The 22,294-nt window shown below is 43.4% G+C and overlaps 1 protein-coding gene across 1 annotated transcript in view; it reads right to left on the minus strand.

Moving 5' to 3' along the window:
- The window catches only part of LOC121556735 (hydroperoxide isomerase ALOXE3-like), a 33,487-nt gene extending 24,024 nt beyond the window's left edge, over positions 1 to 9,463 (minus strand). The window contains exon 1 of the mRNA XM_041870620.1: positions 9,372 to 9,463. Within this exon, the coding sequence (XP_041726554.1) occupies positions 9,372 to 9,463 (92 nt within the window). The remainder of the gene's footprint in view (positions 1 to 9,371) is intronic.
- Between the last annotated feature and the right edge of the window lie 12,831 nt (positions 9,464 to 22,294).

Below are 22,294 nucleotides of genomic sequence, written 5' to 3' on the forward strand. Positions count from 1 at the left end.
GGACAACGACCCAACACACCTCCAGGCTGTGTAAGGGCTATTTTACCAAGAAGGAGAGTAATGGAGTGCTGCATCAGATGACCTGGCCTCCACAATCACCTGACCTCCACCCAATTGAGATGGTTTGGAATGAGTCGGACTGCAGAAGGAAGGAAAAGCAGCCAAAAGGGGCTCAGCATATGTGGGAATTCCTTCAAGACTGTTGGAAAAGCATTCCAAGTGAAGCTGTTTGAGGGAATGCCAAGAGTGTACAAAGCTGTCATCAAGGCAAAGGGTGGCTATTTGAAGAATCTCAAATATGAAATATATTTTGATTTGTTTACTACATGATTCCATATGTGTTATGTCATAGTTTTGATGTCTTCACTATTATTCTACAATGTAGAAAATAGTAAAAATGAAGAAAAACCCTGGAATGAGTAGGTGTGTCCAAACTTTTGACTGGTACTGTATATCTCTCAGATATAGGACAGACACTTCAGAACAAACTTCCTTTAGAAAACGCACTGAATAACAACTTCATACATGGATAAACAGTCCCAAACATTATCTATCGGCTAAGAGCAGTAAGGCCAAACTCAATGTTTCATCAAATAATTTGTTGATATTTTTTGGGATACCTTAAGGTGTCCTACAATTCTAATAGCTAAATTATCCTTGGTGTGATCATCTTACAATTCCACATGTTAGCTTAGCATATGCTAGTCATAAGAATGAAAATGATGTGAATGGATTTAGATTTCGTCACCCAATGGGTTACTCACAGCCCCTCGGGGGTGGCCCCCAAGAAATCTACTTTTGGGGAGGCAGATGCGATGGCTTGAATCCATGGTGCCACGGAGTTGTATATAGATGCTGTTCATTGTGCCGGCATACAGCATATCTCCAGTGAACACCTCTGCTTTGTAAATAACACTGTTGTCTCTACAAAGCAAGTTAAGAAGACATAAATATATGATAAATATATGATACATATGATACATTCGATATTTAATTTAGACTGAACAATTATTTTGTTTACCTGTTGTGTCAGAATAAGGCCACAGGATGATCCAAAGGGATTGTTACCTTACCTACTACAACAACAGCACTGGAACATTGTTAATGTGGAAGGCAACCCTTCTGCCTAGGGAGACAATTACAGCAGGGTTATTCAAATCTTACACTACGAGGTCCAGACTACTACTGGTTTTCTGTTATATCTGATGATTGATTGCACCCACCTCGTGTCAGGTCTAAATCAGTTCCTGATTAGAGGGGAAGATTTTTTTTTTTAAGCAGTTGAACTGGCTTAGAGGTCCAGATTTGAATTTGAGGGCCATTGGCTGCGTTTACACAGGCAGCCCAATTCTGATCGTTCGCCCAATTATTAGCAAAAAAGCTGATCTGTTTGGTCAAAAGACCAATTAGTGAAAAAAATATCAGAATTGGGCTGCATGTGTAAATGCAGACTTAGAGTAAAAAAAATAAAAGTATGAAAATTAGTCAACACTTATTGCATGTTATATTCAACATTCAACAGCAAAGATGAATGAGAAAGGAACATGGGATCCATCTATTACATGACAAATAATAAAGAACGTTATAAATATATATAGTTCACATAAGATGTCAGCTTTCTTACCCCGTTAAGATGCAATAATTTGGCTGTGAGAAAGCAGAGTTCCACTGTACTCAGCACCTCAAACATCATGGCTCTTTTATATGGTGTATATGTCTTGTAGGGTTCAATCATTAACTAACAGACCAAATGGGTTTCATGAGGAAACAAATAATTAATTTATGAGTCATTTATAGTTTAGTCATTTAGCAGGCGCTCTCTTTTTTCCATACTGTTTCCGGTTGGAATCGGACCCACAACCCTGGCATTGCAAGCTCCATGCTCTACCTACTGACCCACACGGGAGCTAACATATTCATTATGCTCATTACAGCGTACACTCATTCAAAGTTGTATTATTATAAAATTGCAGAACGAGAGCAAGCTCTCTCTGAATTACTTAACATTTACCATTTAACATAAACCCCAGCTTCAATTTACTTACACACTGACCATGTTTACATGCGCCCAGTATTCCAGATAATAGCTAATATCAGGTCTTATTCAGGATAAGATGTTTAAGACAACAGTGAAATACTTACTTACGGCTCTTCACAACAATGCAGAGAGAAAAATAGAGAAATAATAGAAAATAATAACAGGAGGAATAAATACACAATGAGTAACGATTACCTGGCTATATACACGGAATACCAGTACCGACTCACTGTGCAGGGGTACAAGGGAATTGAGGTAGATATGTACAGTACATATACCTGGGGATAAAGTGACTTGGCAACAGGATAGATAATAAACAGTAGCAGCAGCATATATGATGAGTCAAAAGAGTTAGTGCAAAAAGGGTCAATGCAGATAGTTAAATAGTTTACCAAATAGCTACCTGGACTAACTATTTTGCAGTCTTATGGCTTGGGGGTAGAAGATGTTCAGGGTCCTGTTGGTTCCAGACTTGGTGCATCGGTACCGCTTGCCGTACAGTAGCAGAGAGCACACTCAATGACTTTGGTGGTTGGGGTCTTTGACAATTTTTTGGGCCTTCCTCTGACACCACCTGGTATAGAGGTCCTGGATACTCATGAGTATCTCTGTACCCATGAATGAACAGAATATTCCTATATATATATTTTTTTTTAAGCCTTATATTTCTGCATAGAATTTCCGACATTTGGTAGGCTATTTGTTAGTCAACTTGTCTTTAACTTGTCTTTAATTAGATACATGCAGCTTCTCTTCTGTCCGGCCAAACTGAGCAATCGGGGGAGAAGGGCCTTGGTCAGGGAGGTGACCAAGAACCCGATGGTCACTCTGACAGAGCTCCAGAGTTCCTCTGTTGATATGGGATAACCTTCCAGAAAGACAACCATCTCTGCAGCACTCATCCAATCATGCTGTCACGTGTACTCCCTCTCCGGTGTTCGAGGTCGCCAGTCTGCTCATTATGACGCACACCTGTCACCATCGTTACGCGCATCTGCGCCCCATGAGACTCACCTGGACTCCATCACCTTCCTAATTACCTCCCCTTTATCTGTCACTCCCTTTGGTTCCTTCCCCAAGCGTTATTGATTCTGTTCCTGTGTTTCATATCTGGATGCTTCTCGTGTTTCTTGTTTTGTTCCATGTATTATTTATTATTAAATTCCCTCCCTGTACTTCCGACTCAGAGCGTACATGTTACACAGGCCTTTTATGGTAGAGTGGCCAGACGGAAGCCACTCCTCAGTAAAAGGCACATGACAGCCCGCTTGGAGTTTGCCAAAAGGCACCTAAAGGACTCTCAAACCATGAGAAACAAGGTTTTCTGGTCTGATGAAACCAAGATTGAACTCTTTGGCCTTAATGCCAAACATCACTTCTGGAGGTAACCTGGCACCCTCCCAACGGTGAAGCATGGTGGTGGCAGCATCATGCTGTGGGGATGTGTTTCAGTGGCAGGGACTGGGAGACTAGTCAGGATTGAAGGAAAGATGAACGGAGCAAAGTACAGAGAGATCCTTGATAAAAACCTGCTCCAGAGCGCTCAGGACCTCAGACCTAAGCACACAGCCAAAACAATGCAGGAGTGGTTTCGGTACAAGTCTCAATGTCCTTGAGTGGCCCAGCCAGAGCCCAGTGTTGAACCCGATCGAACATCTCTGGAGATACCTGAAAATAGCTGTGCAGCGATGCTCCCAATCCAACCTGACAGAGCTTGAGAGAATCTGCAGAGAAGAATGGGAGAAACTCCCCAAATACAGGTGTGCCAAGCTTGTAGCGTCATACCCAAGAAAACTCGAGGCTGTAATCGCTGCCAAAGGTGCTTCAACAAAGTACTGAGTAAAGGGTCTGAATACTTATGTAAATGTGATTTCAGTTTTTATTTTATATATACACTGCTCAAAAAAATAAAGGGAACACTAAAATAACACATCCTAGATCTGAATGAATGAAATAATCTTATTAAATACTTTTTTCTTTACATAGTTGAATGTGCTAACAACAAAATCACACAAAAATTATCGATGGAAATCAAATTTATCAACCCATAGAGGTCTGGATTTGGAGTCACCCTCAAAATTAAAGGGGAAAACCACACTACAGGCTGATCCAACTTTTATGTAATGTCCTTAAAACGAGTCAAAATGAGGCTCAGTAGTGTGGGTGGCCTCCACGTGCCTTTATGACCTTCCTACAACGCCTGGGCATGCTCCTGATGAGGTGGCGAATGGTCTCCTGAGGGATCTCCTCCCAGACCTGGACTAAAGCATCCGCCAACTCCTGGACAGTCTGTGGTGCAACGTGGCGTTGGTGGATGGAGCGAGACATGATGTCCCAGATGTGCTCAATTGGATTCAGGTCTGGGGAACGGGCGGGCCAGTCCATAGCATCAATGCCTTCCTCTTGCAGGAACTGCTGACACACTCCAGCCATATGAGGTCTAGCATTGTCTTGCATTAGGAGGAACCCAGGGCCAACCGCACCAGCATATGGTCTCACAAGGGGTCTGAGGATCTCATCTCTGTACCTAATGGCAGTCAGGCTACCTCTGGCGAGCACATGGAGGGCTGTGCGGCCCCCCAAAGAAATGCCACCCCACACCATGACTGACCCACCGCCAAACCGGTCATGCTGGAGGATGTTGCAGGCAGCAGAACGTTCTCCACGGCGTCTCCAGACTCTGTCACGTCTGTCACATGTGCTCAGTGTGAACCTGTTTTCATCTGTGAAGAGCACAGGGCGCCAGTTGCGATTTTGCCAATCTTGGTGTTCTCTGGCAAATGCGGAGGTAGCAGTCCTGCTGCTGGGTTGTTGCCCTCCTACGGCCTCCTCCACGTCTCCTGATGTACTGGCCTGTCTCCTGGTAGCACCTCCATGCTCTGGACACTACGCTGACAGACACAGCAAACCTTCTTGCCACAGCTCGCATTGATGTGCCATCCTGGATGAGCTGCACTACCTGAGCCACTTGTGTGGGTTGTAGACTCCGTCTCATGCTACCACTAGAGTGAAAGCACCGCCAGCATTCAAAAGTGACCAAAACATCAGCCAGGAAGCATAGGAACTGAGAAGTGGTCTGTGGTCACCACCTGCAAAACCAGTCCTTTATTGGGGGTGTCTTGCTAATTGCCTATAATTTCCACCTGTTGTCTATTCCATTTGCACAACAGCATGTGACATTTATTGTCAATCAGTGTTGCTTCCTAAGTGGACAGTTTGATTTCACAGAAGTGTGATTGACTTGGAGTTACATTGTGTTGTTTAAGTGTTCCCTTTATTTTTTTGAGCAGTGTATATACATTTGCACACATTTCTAAAAACCTGTTTTTGCTTTGTCATTATGGGGTATTGTGTGTAGATTGATGAGGGGGGGAAAAACAATTTCATCCATTTCAGAATAAGGCTGTAACGTAACAAAATGTGGAAACAGTCAAGGGGTCTGAATACTTTCCGAATGCATGTTCAATATATTTTCTTCATTATTTCTATCTGATTTTGGTTGTTTAAGTTGACACTGAAGCAGTTTTTCGATCCCGTACATGACCACATCGATGGCCCGCCTAACAATCTTCGATACAGGAAAAAAAACTGTAATTAGCTCCAATGACTGTAATTTCCCAAATATTAAAGAAAATATATTGGCAATGAAACCATTTATCTACTTCTTCAGAGTTAGATGAACAGGAACAGCTAGCATGCTAACTGTTTCTGTAGACGTCCAGTCATTGCGCTAATGCTAGTTAGCATTAACTTGTGAAACTACTTCTAACTTCCTTCATACTGGACGCAGAAACATAAAAATGGTATCCACGATGGTATTATGTTGCAGGTAGTGATATTAATCCAAAAATGATTTCACAGATCTCTTGTGGGCCGCAGATCCCAATTTGAAAACCGATTTAAATAAATAAGTCATATTTCTCCGCTCCTGTCCCTGAGACAAAATTTAACATTTGGTCTATGCCAACTCTCTTGCTATCTCTCTCAGAATGACCTTCTTGATCCAAACCAGTCAGGTTTCAGGACTGGTCATTCAACTGAGACTGCTCTTCTCTGTGTCACGGAGGCTCTCCGCACTGCTAAAGCTAACTCTCTCTCCTCTGCTCTTGTCCTTCTAGACCTGTCTGCTGCCTTTGATACTGTGAACCATCAGATCCTCCTCTCCACCCTCTCCGAGCTGGGCATCTCCGGTGCGGCTCACTCCTGGATTGCGTCCTACCTGACCGGTCGCTCCTACCAAGTGGCGTGGCGAGAAGCTGTCTCCGCACCACGTGCTCTCACCACTGGTGTCCCCCAGGGCTCAGTTCTAGGCCCTCTCCTATTCTCCCTATACACCAAGTCACTTGGCTCTGTCATATCCTCACATGGCCTCTCCTATCATTGCTACGCTGACGATACACAACTAATCTTCTCCTTTCCCCCTTCTGATAACCAGGTGGCGAATCGCATCTCTGCATGTCTGGCAGACATATCAGTATGGATGACGGATCACCACCTCAAGCTGAACCCTGGCAAGACGGAGCTGCTCTTCCTCCCGGGGAAGGACTGCCCGTTCCATGATCTCGCCATCACGGTTGACAACTCCGTTGTGTCCTCCTCCCAGAGTGCGAAGAGCCTTGGCGTGACCCTGGACAACACCCTGTCGTTCTCCGCTAACATCAAGGCGGTGACCCGATCCTGCAGGTTCATGCTCTACAACATTCGGAGAGTACGACCCTGCCTTACACAGGAAGCGGCACAGGTCCTAATCCAGGCACTTGTCATCTCCCGTCTGGATTACTGCAACTCGCTGTTGGCTGGGCTCCCTGCCTGTGCCATTAAACCCCTACAACTCATCCAGAATGCCGCAGCCCGTCTGGTGTTCAACCTTCCCAAGTTCTCTCACGTCACCCCCTCCTCCGCACACTCCACTGGCTTCCAGTTGAAGCTCGCATCCGTTACAAGACCATGGTGCTTGCCTATGGAGCAGTGAGGGGAACGGCACCTTCGTACCTTCAGGCTCTGATCAGTCCCTACACCCAAACGAGGGCATTGCGTTCATCCACCTCTGGCCTGCTGGCTCCCCTTCCTCTGCGGAAGCATAGCTCCCGCTCAGCCCAGTCAAAACTGTTCGCTGCTCTGGCACCCCAATGGTGGAACAAGCTCCCTCACGACGCCAGGACAGCGGAGTCACTCACCACCTTCCGGAGACATTTGAAACCCCACCTCTTTAAGGAATACCTGGGATAGGATAAAGTAATCCTTCTACCCCCAAAAAAAAAAACATTTGTAAAGTGGTCATCCCACTGGCTATAGAGTGAATGCACCAATTTGTAAGTCGCTCTGGATAAGAGCGTCTGCTAAATGACGTAAATGTGCCCTTGAGCAAGGCACTTAACCCTAATTGCTCCTGTAAGTCGCTCTGGATAAGAGCGTCTGCTAAATGACTAAAATGTAAATGTAAATGTAAATGTAAATGTAAAAATGTCTATAATTTTACTGCAAGAAACAGTTCATTCTGCAGGAGTTCATATTATAATAGGCTACATGTAAGGGCTACTGTCAGTATGAAGACTTCAGTTACAACTCTATTACTGTTCCAATCTGAACTTCAAATGTGATACTATGTGAAACAGCCTGCGCAGACCACAAAAAACAACAGCAAACGGGATAAGATGTTTACATGCCACAGTATCCCGTCAGTATCCAGGCATCTTATTCAGGTTTCCCAAAACCGGGATACAATCTCCTGCTATTGTGCCGTTGAGCAAGGCACTGAACTGTGCCATAGCTGACCCTGGCTTTCAACCCCTAAAGGTGTGTGTGTGTGTATGTAAGGTTCAAGCTTGCTTAACCTACAATGTGTGATGAGTGAGTGTTTTTGCAGATTTGTTGTTGTTGTTAATTTGGGGGGGATTTGGCTGCAGTAGAACAATATGAATGGAATTAAGTTTGTTGGTGTTTCTTAATTTTGAGCACCTGCCCCATCAAAGGTCTGTGCACAGCTTTCACCTGGATTCACCTAGTCATTCTGTCATGGAAAGAGCAGGTGTCCTTAATGTTTTAAACTCAGTGTAAAATGTACTTTAATGGGATAGTTCAGGGTTTATGGAGTAAGGAAGATGTTTTATTTCCTTTATGACTCTTATATGGTTTGTTGTCTTGTTGGGATAGTTCAGGGGTTTCCCCTTACTATGAAAAGTGAACAACTTCCTTGACATACCTCTCTGGTTCAGTGGAATAAGCTAGATGTTTTATTTCCTTTGACTCTTATATGGTTTGACGTCCTGTCGGGATAGTTCAGGGGTTTCCCTTTACTATGAAAAGTGAACAACTTCCTTGACAGACCTCTCTGGTTCAGTGGAATAAGGAATACTAATTATTTAATTTAGTAACATGATTATTTCCAATTTGGGAACTAGTGTGAAAGCATATAGATCCTCCAATTCACGTGTTTTTATATTCTGTGTGAGAGCATACACAGGGTGTCACACCCTGATCTGTTTCACATGACTTGTGCTTGTCTTCACCCCCCACCAGGTGTCTCCCATTTTCCTCATTATCCCCTGTGTATTTATTCCTGCGTTTTCTGTTTGTCTCTTGCCATTTCGTCTTGTCTTGTCAAGTCTTACCAGCGTATTTTTCCCGCTTTCCAGCATCTCTAGTTTCTGTTTTCTAGTCCTCCTTGTTCTGATCATTCTGCCTGCCCTGACCCTGAGCCTGCCTGCTGTTCTGTCCCTGTGTATCGCTGCCTTGGATTACTGACCATTCTGCCTGCCCTGACCCTGAGCCTGCCTGCCGTTCTGTCCCTAATTGATGCTGCCTTGGATTACTGACCTCTGCCTGCCCTTGACCTGCTGTTTGCCTGCCCCATTTTGTAATAAACACCTGAGATTCGAACTGCCTGCATCCTGTGTCTGCATCTGGGTCTTATCCTGAGTCGTGTTAATACGAACTGGCCATGACTGACCCAGCAGACTCGGACCAGCTCTGCAACGCCGTCTCCTCCCAAGGAGCCACCATTGGAAGACACGAGGAGTTACTTAAAAATCTTATGGAAGGATTCCAGACCTTTGCGGAATGCCACGACCGCACTTTCAATACATTGCTGGAGAAATTCTGCGGATTGTCTATTAGACAGCCAGCCATTACAGTAACCTCCCAGCCTCTCAGTAACCCCGCTGTCAGCAGCGTGTCTCCCCAGCCCACCCTGGCTTCCCGAGAACCCTGCTTACCTCATCCGGAACGCTACGCTGGATATTCAGGAACCTGTCAGGCGTTTCTCTCCCAGTGCTCCCTCATCTTCGAGCTATAGCCCTCTTCTTTTCCCTCGGACCGCTCGAAGATAGCATACCTTATAACGCTGATGTCCGGGAGGGCTCTCGCCTGGGCTATGGCGGTGTGGGAGCAACAATCCACCGTGTGCTTCAGTCTGGAGGAGTTCATGGCGGAGGTGAAAAAGGTGTTTGATTCTCCATTGTCCGGGAGAGAGGCTGCTCGGAAGCTACTCCTACTATGTCAGGTTACTTATTGACTCTGGGGCCGACAAAAGTTTTATGGACACTACCCTGGTGTCAGAGCTGGGAATCCCCACTCAACCCCTCTCCATTCCCATGGACGTCCGAGCGCTGGATGGGTGCTCTATGGGCAGAGTCACCATAATACGGTTCCTGTCAACCTGCGAGTGTCAGGTAACCACAGTGAGTCTATGCAATTTCTGCTCATCGAATCTCCTCAGGTACCCGTGGTGTTGGGATTTTCATGGCTCCAGAGGCACAATCCCCTTATCGACTGGACTGTTGGTTCTATCAAGGGTTGGAGCCCGTTCTGCCATGCTCATTGCCTGAAGTCGGCGCAGCCTGCCCCGGGGCGTCTTCCTGCGGGCTTGGAAAAGTATCTGACCTTTCTGCCATTCCCGCGGAGTACCAGGACCTTTGGAAAGTTTTCAGCAAGGCCCGTGCCACATCGCATCATCAACCTTCTCCTGGGCACTACACCACCTCGGGGGAGGCTTTATTCCCTGTCTAGTCCGGAGACCAAGGCGATAGAAAGGTACATTGAGGACTCCCTGGCTGCAGGGTGTATCCGTCCTTCTGCCTCCCCCGCCAGTGCAGGGTTATTCTTTGTGGAGAAGAAGGACAAAATCCTGCGCCCGTGTATCGACTACCGGGGCCTTAATGAAATCACGGTTAAAAACGTTACCTGCTACCACTCATCGACTCAGCTTTCAAGCCTCTCCAGGGGGCTACGATCTTCTCGAAGTTGGACCTTCGGAACGCCTACCATCTGGTGCAGATACGGGAAGGAGACGAGTGAAAACAGCCTTTAACACGGCTAGCGGGCACTACGAATACCTGGTGATGCCATTCGGACTGACCAACGCTCCTGCAGTGTTCCAGGCCCTGGTTAATGAAGTTCTCTGTGACATGTTGAACCGGTTTGTGTTTGTCTACCTCGATGACATCCTCAACCCACATCCAGAGTGCAGCTTACAGGGGTTTGCTTACAGGGGTTACAGCACCCTGGCTTCCCCTCTTTCAGCACTCACCTCTCCCAAGGTCCTGTTCATGTGGTCTCCAGCTGCTGACCGGGCGTTCTCGGACATCAAGTATCGTTTCACTACAGCTCCCATCTTAATCCATCCGGATCCTTCCCATCAGTTTGTGGTGGAGGTTGACACCTCGGACGTCAGAGTGGGGTCTGTCCTGTCCCAGCATTCTGCCCAGGACCAAAAGGTGCATCTCTTTGCTTTCCTTTCCCATCATCTTAACTCCACTGAGAGGAATTATGATGAGGGAAATCGAGAACTACTCACGGTGAAGATGGTGTTGGAGGAGTGGAGGCAAACTTTCCCCCCGTTTCATCGGCCCTTTCCCCATCTCTAATATTCTTAGCCCCTCTGCTGTTCATCTTCAGTTGCCCCGTATACACTACCGGTCAAAGGTTTTAGAACACCTACTCATTCAAGGGTTTTTCTTTATTTTTACTATTTTCTACATTGTAGAATAATAGTGAAGACATCAAAACTATGAAATAACATATGGAATCATGTAGTAACCAAGAACATGTTAAACAAATCAAAATATATTTCATATTTGAGATTCTTCAAATAGCCACCCGTTGCCTTGATGACAGCTTTGCACACTCTTGGCATTCTCTCAACCAGCTTCACATGGAATGCTTTTCCAACAGTCTTGAAGGAGTTCTCACATATACTGAGCACTTGTTGGCTGCTTTTCCTTCACTCTGCGGTCCGACTCTGTCACACCCTGATCGGTTTCACCTGTCTTTGTGCTTGTCTCCACCCCCCTCCAAGTGTCGCCCATCTTCCCCATTATCCCCTGTGCATTTACACCTGTGTTCTCTGTTTGTCTGTTGCCAGTTCATCTTGTCAGGTCTTACCAGCGTGCTTTCCCGTCTTCCTGTTTTCTCTAGTTTCTGTTTCCTAGTTTCCCCGGTTCTGACCATTCTGTCTGCCCCTGAGCCTGCCTGCCGTTCTGTACCTGTCTGACTCTGACCTGATTACGAACCTCTGCCTGCCCGACCCCGAGCCTGCCTGCTGTTTTGTATCTTACTGACTCTGCCCCGGATTACGGGCCTCTGCCTGCCCTTGTCCTGTCTTTTGCCTGCCCCCTGTTTGGTCAATAAACATCTGTGATTCTAGCTGTCTGCATCTGGGTTTTATCCTGAGTTCTTATAGACTCATCCCAAACCATCTAAATTTGGTTGAGGTCAGGGGATTGTGGAGGCCAGGTCATCTGATGCTGCACTCCATCACTCTCCTTCATGGTAAAATAGCCCTTACACAGCCTGGAGGTGTGTTGGGTCATTGTCCTGTTGAAAAACAAATGATAGTCCCACTAAGCCCAAACCAGATGGGATGGCGTATCACTGCAGAATGCTGTGGTAGCCATGCTGGTTAAGTGTGCCTTGAATTCTAAATAAATCACAGACAGTGTCACCAGCAAAGCACCCCCACACCATAACACCTCCTCATCGATGCTTTACGGTGGGAAATACACATGCGGAGATTCATCCATTCACCCATACGGCGGTTGGAACCAAAAATCTCAAATTTGGACTCCAGACCAAAGGACAAATTTCCACCGGTCTAATGTCCATTGCTCATGTTTCTTGGCCCAAGCAAGTCTCTTCTTCTTATTTGTGTCCTTTAGTAGTGATTTCTTTGCAGCAATTCGACCATGAAGGCCTGATTCACACAGTCTCCTCTGAACAGTTGATGTTGAGATGTGTCGGTTACTTAAACTCTGTGAAGCATTTATTGGGCTGCAATTTCTGAGGCTGGTAACTCTAATGAACTTATCCTCTGCAGCAGAGGTAACTCTGGGTCTTCCATTCCTGTGGTGGTCGTCATGAGAGCCAGTTTCATCATAGCGCTTGAAGGTTTTTAAGACTGCACTTGATTGACTGACCTTCATGTCTTAAAGTAATGATGTACTGTCATTTCTCTTTGCTTATTTGAGCTGTCCTTGCCATAATATGGACTTGGTATTTTACCAAATAGGGCTATCTTCTGTATACTCCCCCTACCTTGTCACAACACAACTGATTGGCTCAAACGCATTAAGGACAGAAATTCCACAAATTAACTTTTAAGAAGGCACACCTGTTAATTTAAATGCAATCCAGGTGACCACCTCATGAAGCTGGTTGAGAGAATGCCAAGAGTGTGGAAAGCTGTCATCAAGGCAAAGGGTGGCTATTTGAGGAATCTCAAATGTATTTTGATTAACACTTTTTTGGTTACTACATGATTTCATATGTGTTATTTCATAGTTTTAATGTCTTCACTATTATTCTACAATGTAGAAAATAGTACAAATAAAGAAAAACCCTTGAATGAGTAGGTGTTCTAAAACTTTTGACCAGTAGTGTACATCCCACTTGTCTAGGATTAAACCTCTGTCTCACAGCCCTTTGTCTCCCGTTTTCCAGCATCTCTAGTTTCTGTTTTCTAGTCCTCCCGGTTCTGACCATTCTGCCTGCCCTGACCCTGAGCCTGCCTGCCTGCCGTTCTGTCCCTGTGTAACGCTGCCTTGGATTACTGACCTCTGCCTGCCCTTGGCCTGCCGTTTGCCTGCCCCGTTTTGTAATAAACATCTGAGAATCGAACTGCCTGTCTCCTGTGTCTGCATCTGGGTCTTATCCTGAGGCGTGGTACAGGACTCCATGCTAACGTTTTCAGTTGGTGGCACAAGCCTATGATTTGGTCACAGCAATATTGTTGCAGGGTCGGGCAATAGAAAAAAATTGTAATCTAATGATCTGATCTAAACTAGTCAAAGTGCTTAATTCTAAGTGTAAGCTATTTGACTACTATAATGGTATGATTAAAATTTTTTGTTGTGTAAACTAAATAGCATGTCCTTGCAGGATTGCATGATTCAAGATACTTTGATGTGTGCAACCTTAACCAGTGATTGTCAAACCCAAAATGCATGACAATAGGCCTACAATTCAAAATAGGGTTCCAGAATTGTTCAATATAGTGATTAATTTGTCTACATCTTTTCGGGCACTAATATCACAAAAGATAATACAGAAAGCATGGGACCCGATTTTTAAAAACATTAACAGTGTTCAAAATAGTGTTTTTCACGCATTCACAGTTTAAAATGTTGCACAATCACAAAGCATTTTCTATCCCACTAGTCAGAGACAGAGTGAAAGTGCAAATATGCATCAAAGCAGCACGTAGAAACTCTATGGAGTCCAGACGACAGTCTGATTGACCAGTGGGCCAGGTGTAAATGGTTTGGCAGCCTTATCTATTCATTCAATTTGAATACTAAAGATTCAATCCATCCTTGATGGGCGATCAACAGGACAATATAATCTTGCCGAGTTGAGAGCATGTGGGAAGTCTTGAGGGTGTGCGAAAGTTCTATCAAATGTTCCTATTAATATTAGATCAAGTAATCAGCTGTTTTTAAGAATGTAACTGTAATCCGATTACATTTTAAGTAATCCGGGCAGATTACAGTTACTTCATTACGTAATCCCTATTACATGTAATCCGTTACCACCCAACCCTGTACACTGTTGTTCAACAAAATTACATACTAAATTAAATTCGAACTAAATGTTATTCTACAAAGTAGAAAATAGTAAAAATAAAGAAAAACCCTTGAATGAGTGGGTGTGTCCAAACTTTTGACTGGTAGTGTATATATACAGTTGAAATCGGAAGTTTACGTACACCTTAGCCAAATACAGTGAGGGAAAAAAGTATTTGATCCCCTGCTGATTTTGTACGTTTGCCCACTGACAAAGACATGATCAGTCTATAATTTTAATGGTAGGTTTATTTGAACAGTGAGAGACAGAATAACAACAAAAAAATCCAGAAAAACGCATGTCAAATATGTTATAAATTGATTTGCTTTTTAATGAGGGAAATAAGTATTTGACTCCTCTGCAAAACATGACTTAGTACTTGGTGGCAAAACCCTTGTTGGCAATCACAGAGGTCAGACGTTTCTTGTAGTTGGCCACCAGGTTTGCACACATCTCAGGAGAGATTTTGTCCGACTCCTCTTTGCAGATCTTCTCCAAGTCATTAAGGTTTCGAGCCTGACGTTTGGCAACTCGAACCTTCAGCTCCCTCCACAGATTTGCTATGGGATTAAGGTCTGGAGATTAGCTAGGCCACTCCAGGACCTTAATGTGCCTTGGCTGTGTGTTTTGGGTCATTGTCATGCTGGAATACCCATCCACGACCCATTTTCAATGCCCTGGCTGAGGGAAGATTTGACGGTACATGGCCCCGTCCATCGTCCCTTTGATGCGGTGAAGTTGTCCTGTCCCCTTAGCAGAAAAACACCCCCAAAGCATAATGTTTCCACCTCCATGTTTGACGGTGGGGATGGTGTTCTTGGGGTCATAGGCAGCATTCCTCCTCCTCCAAACACGGCGAGTTGAGTTGATGCCAAAGAGCACCATTTTGGTCTCATCTGACCACAACACTTTCACCCAGTTCTCCTCTGAATCCTTCAGATGTTCATTGGTAAACTTCAGATGGGCATGTATATGTGCTTTCTTGAGCAGGGGGACCTTGCGGGCGCTGCAGGATTTCAGTCCTTCACGGCGTAGTGTGTTACCAATTGTTTTCTTGGTGACTATGGTCCCAGCTGCCTTGAGATCATTGACAAGATCCTCCCGTGTAGTTCTGGGCTGATTCCTCACCGTTCTCATGATAATTGCAACTCCACAAGGTGAGATCTTGCATGGAGCCCCAGGCCGAGAGAGATTGACAGTTATTTTGTGTTTCTTCCATTTGCGAATAATCGCACCAACTGTTGTCACCTTCTCACTAAGCTGCTTGGCGATGGTCTTGTAGCCCATTCCAGCCTTGTGTAGGTCTACAATCTTGTCCCTGACATATTTGGAGAGCTACAGTGGGGGAAAAAAGTATTTAGTCAGCCACCAATTGTGCAAGTTCTCCCACTTAAAAAGATGAGAGAGGCCTGTAATTTTCATCATAGGTACACGTCAACTATGACAGACAAATTAAGAAAGAAAAAATCCAGAAAATCACATTGTAGGATTTTTAATGAATTTATTTGCAAATGATGGTGGAAAATAAGTATTTGGTCACCTACAAACAAGCAAAATTTCTGTCTCTCACAGACCTGTAACTTCTTCTTTAAGAGGCTCCTCTGTCCTCCACTCGTTACCTGTATTAATGGCACCTGTTTGAACTTGTTATCAGTATAAAAGACACCTGTCCACAACCTCAAACAGTCACACTCCAAACTCCACTATGGCCAAGACCAAAGAGCTGTCAAAGGACACCAGAAACAAAATTGTAGACCTGCACCAGGCTGGGAAGACTGAATCTGCAATAGGTAAGCAGCTTGGTTTGAAGAAATCAACTGTGGGAGCAATTATTAGGAAATGGAAGACATACAAGACCACTGATAATCTCCCTAGATCTGGGGCTCCACGCAAGAGCTCACCCCGTGGGGTCAAAATGATCACAAGAACGGTGAGCAAAAATCCCAGAACCACACGGGGGGACCTAGTGAATGACCTGCAGAGAGCTGGGACCAAAGTAACAAAGCCTACCATCAGTAACACACTACGCCGCCAGGGACTCAAATCCTGCAGTGCCAGATGTGTCCCCCTGCTTAAGCCAGTACATGTCCAGGCCCGTCTGAAGTTTGCTAGAGTGCATTTGGATGATCCAGAAGAGGATTGGGAGAATGTCATATGGTCAGATGAAACCAAAATATAACTTTTTGGTAAAAACTCAACTCGTCGTGTTTGGAGGACAAAGAATGCTGAGTTGCATCCAAAGAACACCATACCTACTGTGAAGCATGGGGGTGGAAACATCATGCTTTGGGGCTGTTTTTCTGCAAAGGGACCAGGACGACTGATCCGTGTAAAGGAAAGAATGAATGGGGCCATGTATCGTGAGATTTTGAGTGAAAACCTCCTTCCATCAGCAAGGGCATTGAAGATGAAACGTGGCTGGGTCGTTCAGCATGACAATGATCCCAAACACACCGCCCGGGCAACGAAGGAGTGGCTTCGTAAGAAGCATTTCAAGGTCCTGGAGTGGCCTAGCCAGTCTCCAGATCTCAACCCCATAGAAAATCTTTGGAGGGAGTTGAAAGTCTGTGTTGCCCAGCGACAGCCCCAAAACATCACTGCTCTAGAGGAGATCTGCATGGAGGAATGGGCCAAAATACCAGCAACAGTGTGTGAAAACCTTGTGAAGACTTACAGAAAACGTTTGACCTGTGTCATTGCCAACAAAGGGTATATAACAAAGTATTGAGAAACTTTTGTTAGTGACCAAATACTTATTTTCCACCATAATTTGCAAATAAATTCATTAAAAATCCTACAATGTGATTTTCTGGAAAAAAATGTCCTTGCTGAGCGGCCTTTCAGGTTGTCTCGACGTAGGACTCGTTTAACTGTGGATATAGATACTTTTGTACCTGTTTCCTCCAGCATCTTCACAAGGTCCTTTGCTGTTGTTCTGGGATTGATTTGCACTTTTCGCACCAAAGTACATTCATCTCTAGGAGACAGAACGCGTCTCCTTCCTGAGCGGTATGACGGCTGCGTGGTCCCATGGTGTTTATACTTGCGTACTATTGTTTGTACAGATGAACGTGGTACCTTCAGGCGTTTGGAAATTGCTCCCAAGGATGAACCAGACCTGTGGAGGTCTACCATTTTTCAATTGATTTTCCCATGATGTCAAGCAAAGAGGCACTGAGTTTGAAGGTATGCCTTGACATACATCCACAGGTACACCTCCAATTGACTCAAATTATGTCAATTAGCCTATCAGAAGCTTCTAAAGCCATGACATCATTTTCTGGAATTTTCCAAGCTGTTTAAAGGCACAGTCAACTTAGTGTATGTAAACTTCTGACCCACTGGAATTGTGATAAAGTGAATTATAAGTGAAATAATCTGCCTGTAAACAATTGTTGGAAGAGTTACTAGTGTCATGCACAAAGTAGATGTCCTAACCGACTTGCCAAAACTAAAGTTTGTTAACAAGAAATGTGGGGAATAGTTGAAAAAACGAGTTTTAATGACTCCAACCTAAGTGTATGTAAACTTCCGACTTCAACTGTGTATATATTATTTTCTCTGTGGTGACTTAAAGAAGAGTAAAGTGAAGGCCTCAACATCATGCTGAATTTATCTGAACTAACATCTGAATTTCTATCGCTGTCCATTTTGAAAGTGCTGAACGAATAGGCCTACCTCGTCGCAGCTCGTTTGCTTGCACTTGCTTATACTTAGAGCAAAGTGTTAATGATAAGAACAAACATTATGAATTTACTGAACGTAAATGTAATAATGTTTGTGTATGGTTCAAAAGTCAAAATTCATGACGACATTCATTATTATTGAAGGAGAATGTGGTTCTTATCCAGTTACACAAATCCACAAGGAGTCAGTAGAAACCATATTTAAGCAAGTCAGCCACAAACTCCACTGTCAGGACAGCTTTATGTAGACCCTAAAAGTTTGCGGGCACCTTTTGTCACCGTTATAGTGCATTTCATGTATTGTTTAGAGTTTTGTAGTGGCTTTGCTGGCATGCATAAAAAAAAAGGGTGTTTGCCCCACCAAGATTGACATGCTAAAATCGCCACTGGGTAGTAATTGGTAGCTAGGTAAACTATATTTTCAGAGTAGCTTCCCCAACACTGCTGGAAAGCAGGTAGTCATAACAGTATATTTGTAATGAGTGGCCATCATATTCAGCATGCTCATTACATCTTACACGTCAAATTCTAATTCGTATTAAATTGCAGAAAGAGAGCAAGCTCTCTCTGAAATACTCTTTTTATTTTTTTATTTTTTTATAACAGCTCCAATTTACAGTTACACAATTTACTACTGGTCAGTGGCACTTATCAGTGTCATCAGTATCCTAGATGAAATCTCCTGCCATTTGACCCCTAAATCTGTGTCTGTGTGCTTGTGTGTGTTGAAAGCAGGAATCGAAACTGTTATCAGAATTTTAAAAAGGACAATGAGTTACTTTAAGGTGAACCTTCCACCAGTATTGTACGTCTAAAGTTATTGCATAACTGGATTAACTGAAGTCAAGTACTCATGTCAAACAGACAACTTTTATGAACGTTAAACAACTCCAAAAGAAATAATCCACAGAATATACATTTTCTATTTGCATATGGAGGCAAGCAAGCAGTATAAATATCACAACAAATCAAACCAGTATAATAGAATAAAGCTCTTAATTGTAGAAAGTTACGTTAAAAAAGTAAGAAAGAAACAGAACATTCCTTCTATACCAACAGGAAACGTTCTTGATGACATCAGGTCCTTCTCTGGAACTCATTTGCTAGTGGTTGCTTTGTTTGTGAAGGTAGTGTTGTGTGTTAACACTCATCTGCCAGACATGCAGCTTTCTCAAGAGTGAGATCCTTGTGCTCATAAAATGTGGGTTGCAACCCTTTTGTGGCAATCCACTCAAACAGAGTAAAATATACATCCACCTCCTTTTCATTGAAAGGCGGTACAAGCCAGCTGTTCCGACCAAGATCAAACTCTGTTGAGTTTTTTGTTTTTGTTTTTGTTTTAGGCATCCTTGTAGCTCAGTTGGTAGAGCATGGCGTTTGCAACGCCATGGTTGTGGGTTCGATTCCCACAGGGGGCCAGTATGAAAATGTATGCACTCACTAACTGTAGGTCGCTCTGGATAAGAGCGTCTGCTAAATGACTAAAATGTAAAATGTTGAGGGTGTAGGATGGCCTGATTTTGGATTTGGAGTACTATCTCCCTTTGTTGCGCTTCCAGCTCCATCTCTTTCAATCGAATGACATGCGCACGTTTTTCATGTTCTTGTTCTGCAGGTTCTCGTTCTCTTCCCCTGTGCTCGAGCTCTAATTTCTGGTGTTCAATCTCAAATTTTTGTTGCTCCAACTTTGCCTTTAGTTCCTACTCCCTTGGTTGCACGTCTACGGGATGTACTCTACCACCCGTAGGACCCATTTCATCAACCTCCCTCTCCGGAAGGATTTCCTCCTCTACCAAAGCAGTACCAATCAGCTCTTTGACTGCTTTTGGATCGCCAGATGCTACCTTGTCATAATGCTTTGAAATGACAAGCAGATTCGCCTTTGTACCTTTATGAAATCAAATCAAATATTATTGGGGACATACACATATTTAGCAGATATTATTACGGGTGTAGCAAAATGCTTGTGTTCCTAGCTCCAACAGTGCAGTAGTATCTAACCATTCCCAACAATACACACAAATCTAAAAGTAAAAGAATGGAATTAAATATTAGGAAGAGCAATGTTGACGTGCTAAAAGTCTGTTAGATTAATTTGGATTTTAAGAATAATGACTAAAGGATTTCACCCCAAACACAGTATAAATGTTAGAATTATCATGTAGTGTCAACCCACTAACAGAGGGGGCGGTACTAACCATTCAAGGGGGAAGGCGGAAACTGTTTAGAAAAGTCACCTAAAGGTGGGAGGAGTCAAGTCCAGGAGGTATAAAATCGTCTGTTTGTGTCATTGGCGGAAGAGCTCTCCATGAATAAATATACAGAAAATCCTTGTTGGTTGTGGACCTTGAATCATTGATGATTAAAACCAGAGCCTTACAACCTCTGGTAATGATTCAGGCTTAGGGTGAATTAGAGATAGAAATGCACATGACAGATTGGTCCTTCGAGCCGGATCTTAAATACGTCTTTATCGTTCTAAGGACACCGAATCCGTGCACGGCCGGGTGATTGCATCCGTGGAGAATAGTCCTGGCCTTCGACGTTAAGGTTATAAACAGGCCGGTGATTACTCTTTATGAACGATAAAGACGTTAACAAGTTTGAAAAAGCATTTAAAATCCAAACTGCAAGGAAGAGGTCAGTAATTTTTATTCATGGATTTTGGTGAAATGATTTGAACTTGTATGAGAATAGTGATTCTTGTGAAAGGGCAGAAAATAGTTACCAAAATCGCAAAGGAAGTAATAATTATTACGAAACAGGGAGGGTCCGCAATTGACCCTAGGTAAATAGCTATTACCAGAATAATCTAGTCCGAAATGACAAGGGGTGAAGGCCATCACCAATGTAAACTAGTTTTTTATTGAGACTGTACTGGGTACAGTACTACGATAAAACAGGGAAAGGGATGATTTTCGTTGTGTGCTATGGATAAACGGGTCAAAAGTCGCGTATACGACTGGGGATTTGCTCGAACTCTGTGTGTTTCATGAAACTAGAGCAGTTACGACCTCTAGGTTACAAATAGGTTTAGCAAATAATTGTATAATGTTGTGTACGTGTGAGACTTAAGAATCCATCAGTATACGTGATAATTATTTCTAGGAAGGAGCAAAAAAAATAGGTCGCGTGAGAAAAAATGGTTATCGACCCCTTTCATGAAACCGGAGTTTTAAATAAAAGCTCTGGGTTAGGGGTTAAATAATTTTAAATGGTTAATTTCAAAAGCAAATCATACGTTGGCTCAAAAGACGCACTAAAATAATAGCTCCTAGAACAATAATTCTGGGAATTATTACTAAAGGGGGGATTTTTATTTTTCCGCCATGGGAAATAAAACTTCTAAAGAGATCGAAGAAATATGGTTTATGGATCCATTTGTGAGAAGAGGTATGAATTTATTGGGCATCTCGAAGAAAAAAAAGTTAGTAGGCAGATGCATATCAAATGAATTTGAAAAAACAGTGAAAGGAGGGGCTAGAGACAGCGAGTGTTTTTTTAAGCGCGAAAGTGCTTCAACGGTAACAAAGGAAAATATTTGAAAAAATGATTCGTGTCAATTAAGAATTGGCTAAAAACACCACAAAGCGATTATTTGAGAGGTACCTATAAAGTCCAACGATGCATATGTATGAACTTTCGCACTCAAACGTAGACGTACGTAATGAGTGAGAAAGTAGAGAATAATTACATTTGCATTTTTGGTCATTTGGCAGACGCTCTGGTCCGGAGCGACTTGAAGAGCCAATATAGGTTTGCATGGAACTATTCTGTTGTGTTGGGCATTTGAATGGCATAAGGTGAAATATGTGTGTATGAGGGAATTCAACGGCGGGTATGAATGATAACCGGATACTACTTAGTATTTGGTTGGTTAAATGCTGAATAAAAGATTTGAGGCGTGGTTATGGGGTAACTAGGAAGACGCACGTATTCAATGGGGAATGGGTGTAGGGAGAGAGTTTTTTTACGTGTATTAAAAGTTGCATTAGATAGGTCTATGAAAATATGTTACAAGTACGAATGACATTATTTCCTAAGAAGGAAGATTGTAGGGAAGTTTCCCGCGCCTCCCCCATAATGTAGGAAGGAGCAGGAGAGGGGGGGGAGAGACAGTAAATAAGTTCAGATGGTAGGAATGTCATGTATGCTGATCAACGATATCAAGCATTTGTTTTATTGATTGGGGCCGAATCAGAGAGAACTGTTAAAGATATTGAATAGCGAACTGAAATGGGTTAGCGGGAAAATACAAATAGTTGGAACATTTTAAAACGATAATTTATTTTCGTTACAGGGAAGCAAGTGGCATTGGCTGTTGTGCTGGGGGAATAGCGCCAGCCTGTGGTGGGTTCTGGATTTGTTATAAATAACTTTATATTTTAAACTAAAGTGATGGAATAGACTACAATTATAACATCAGAAAAATAACAATATAATTCGTAATAGTTATTATAATTATTATTGATAGTTATTGCAGTTATTATTATCCTGAGTGGCGCAGTGGTCT

Source organism: Coregonus clupeaformis, unplaced genomic scaffold, assembly GCF_020615455.1.
Source record: "Coregonus clupeaformis isolate EN_2021a unplaced genomic scaffold, ASM2061545v1 scaf0034, whole genome shotgun sequence".
In the NCBI taxonomy this organism is placed as follows: Eukaryota; Metazoa; Chordata; class Actinopteri; order Salmoniformes; family Salmonidae; genus Coregonus; species Coregonus clupeaformis.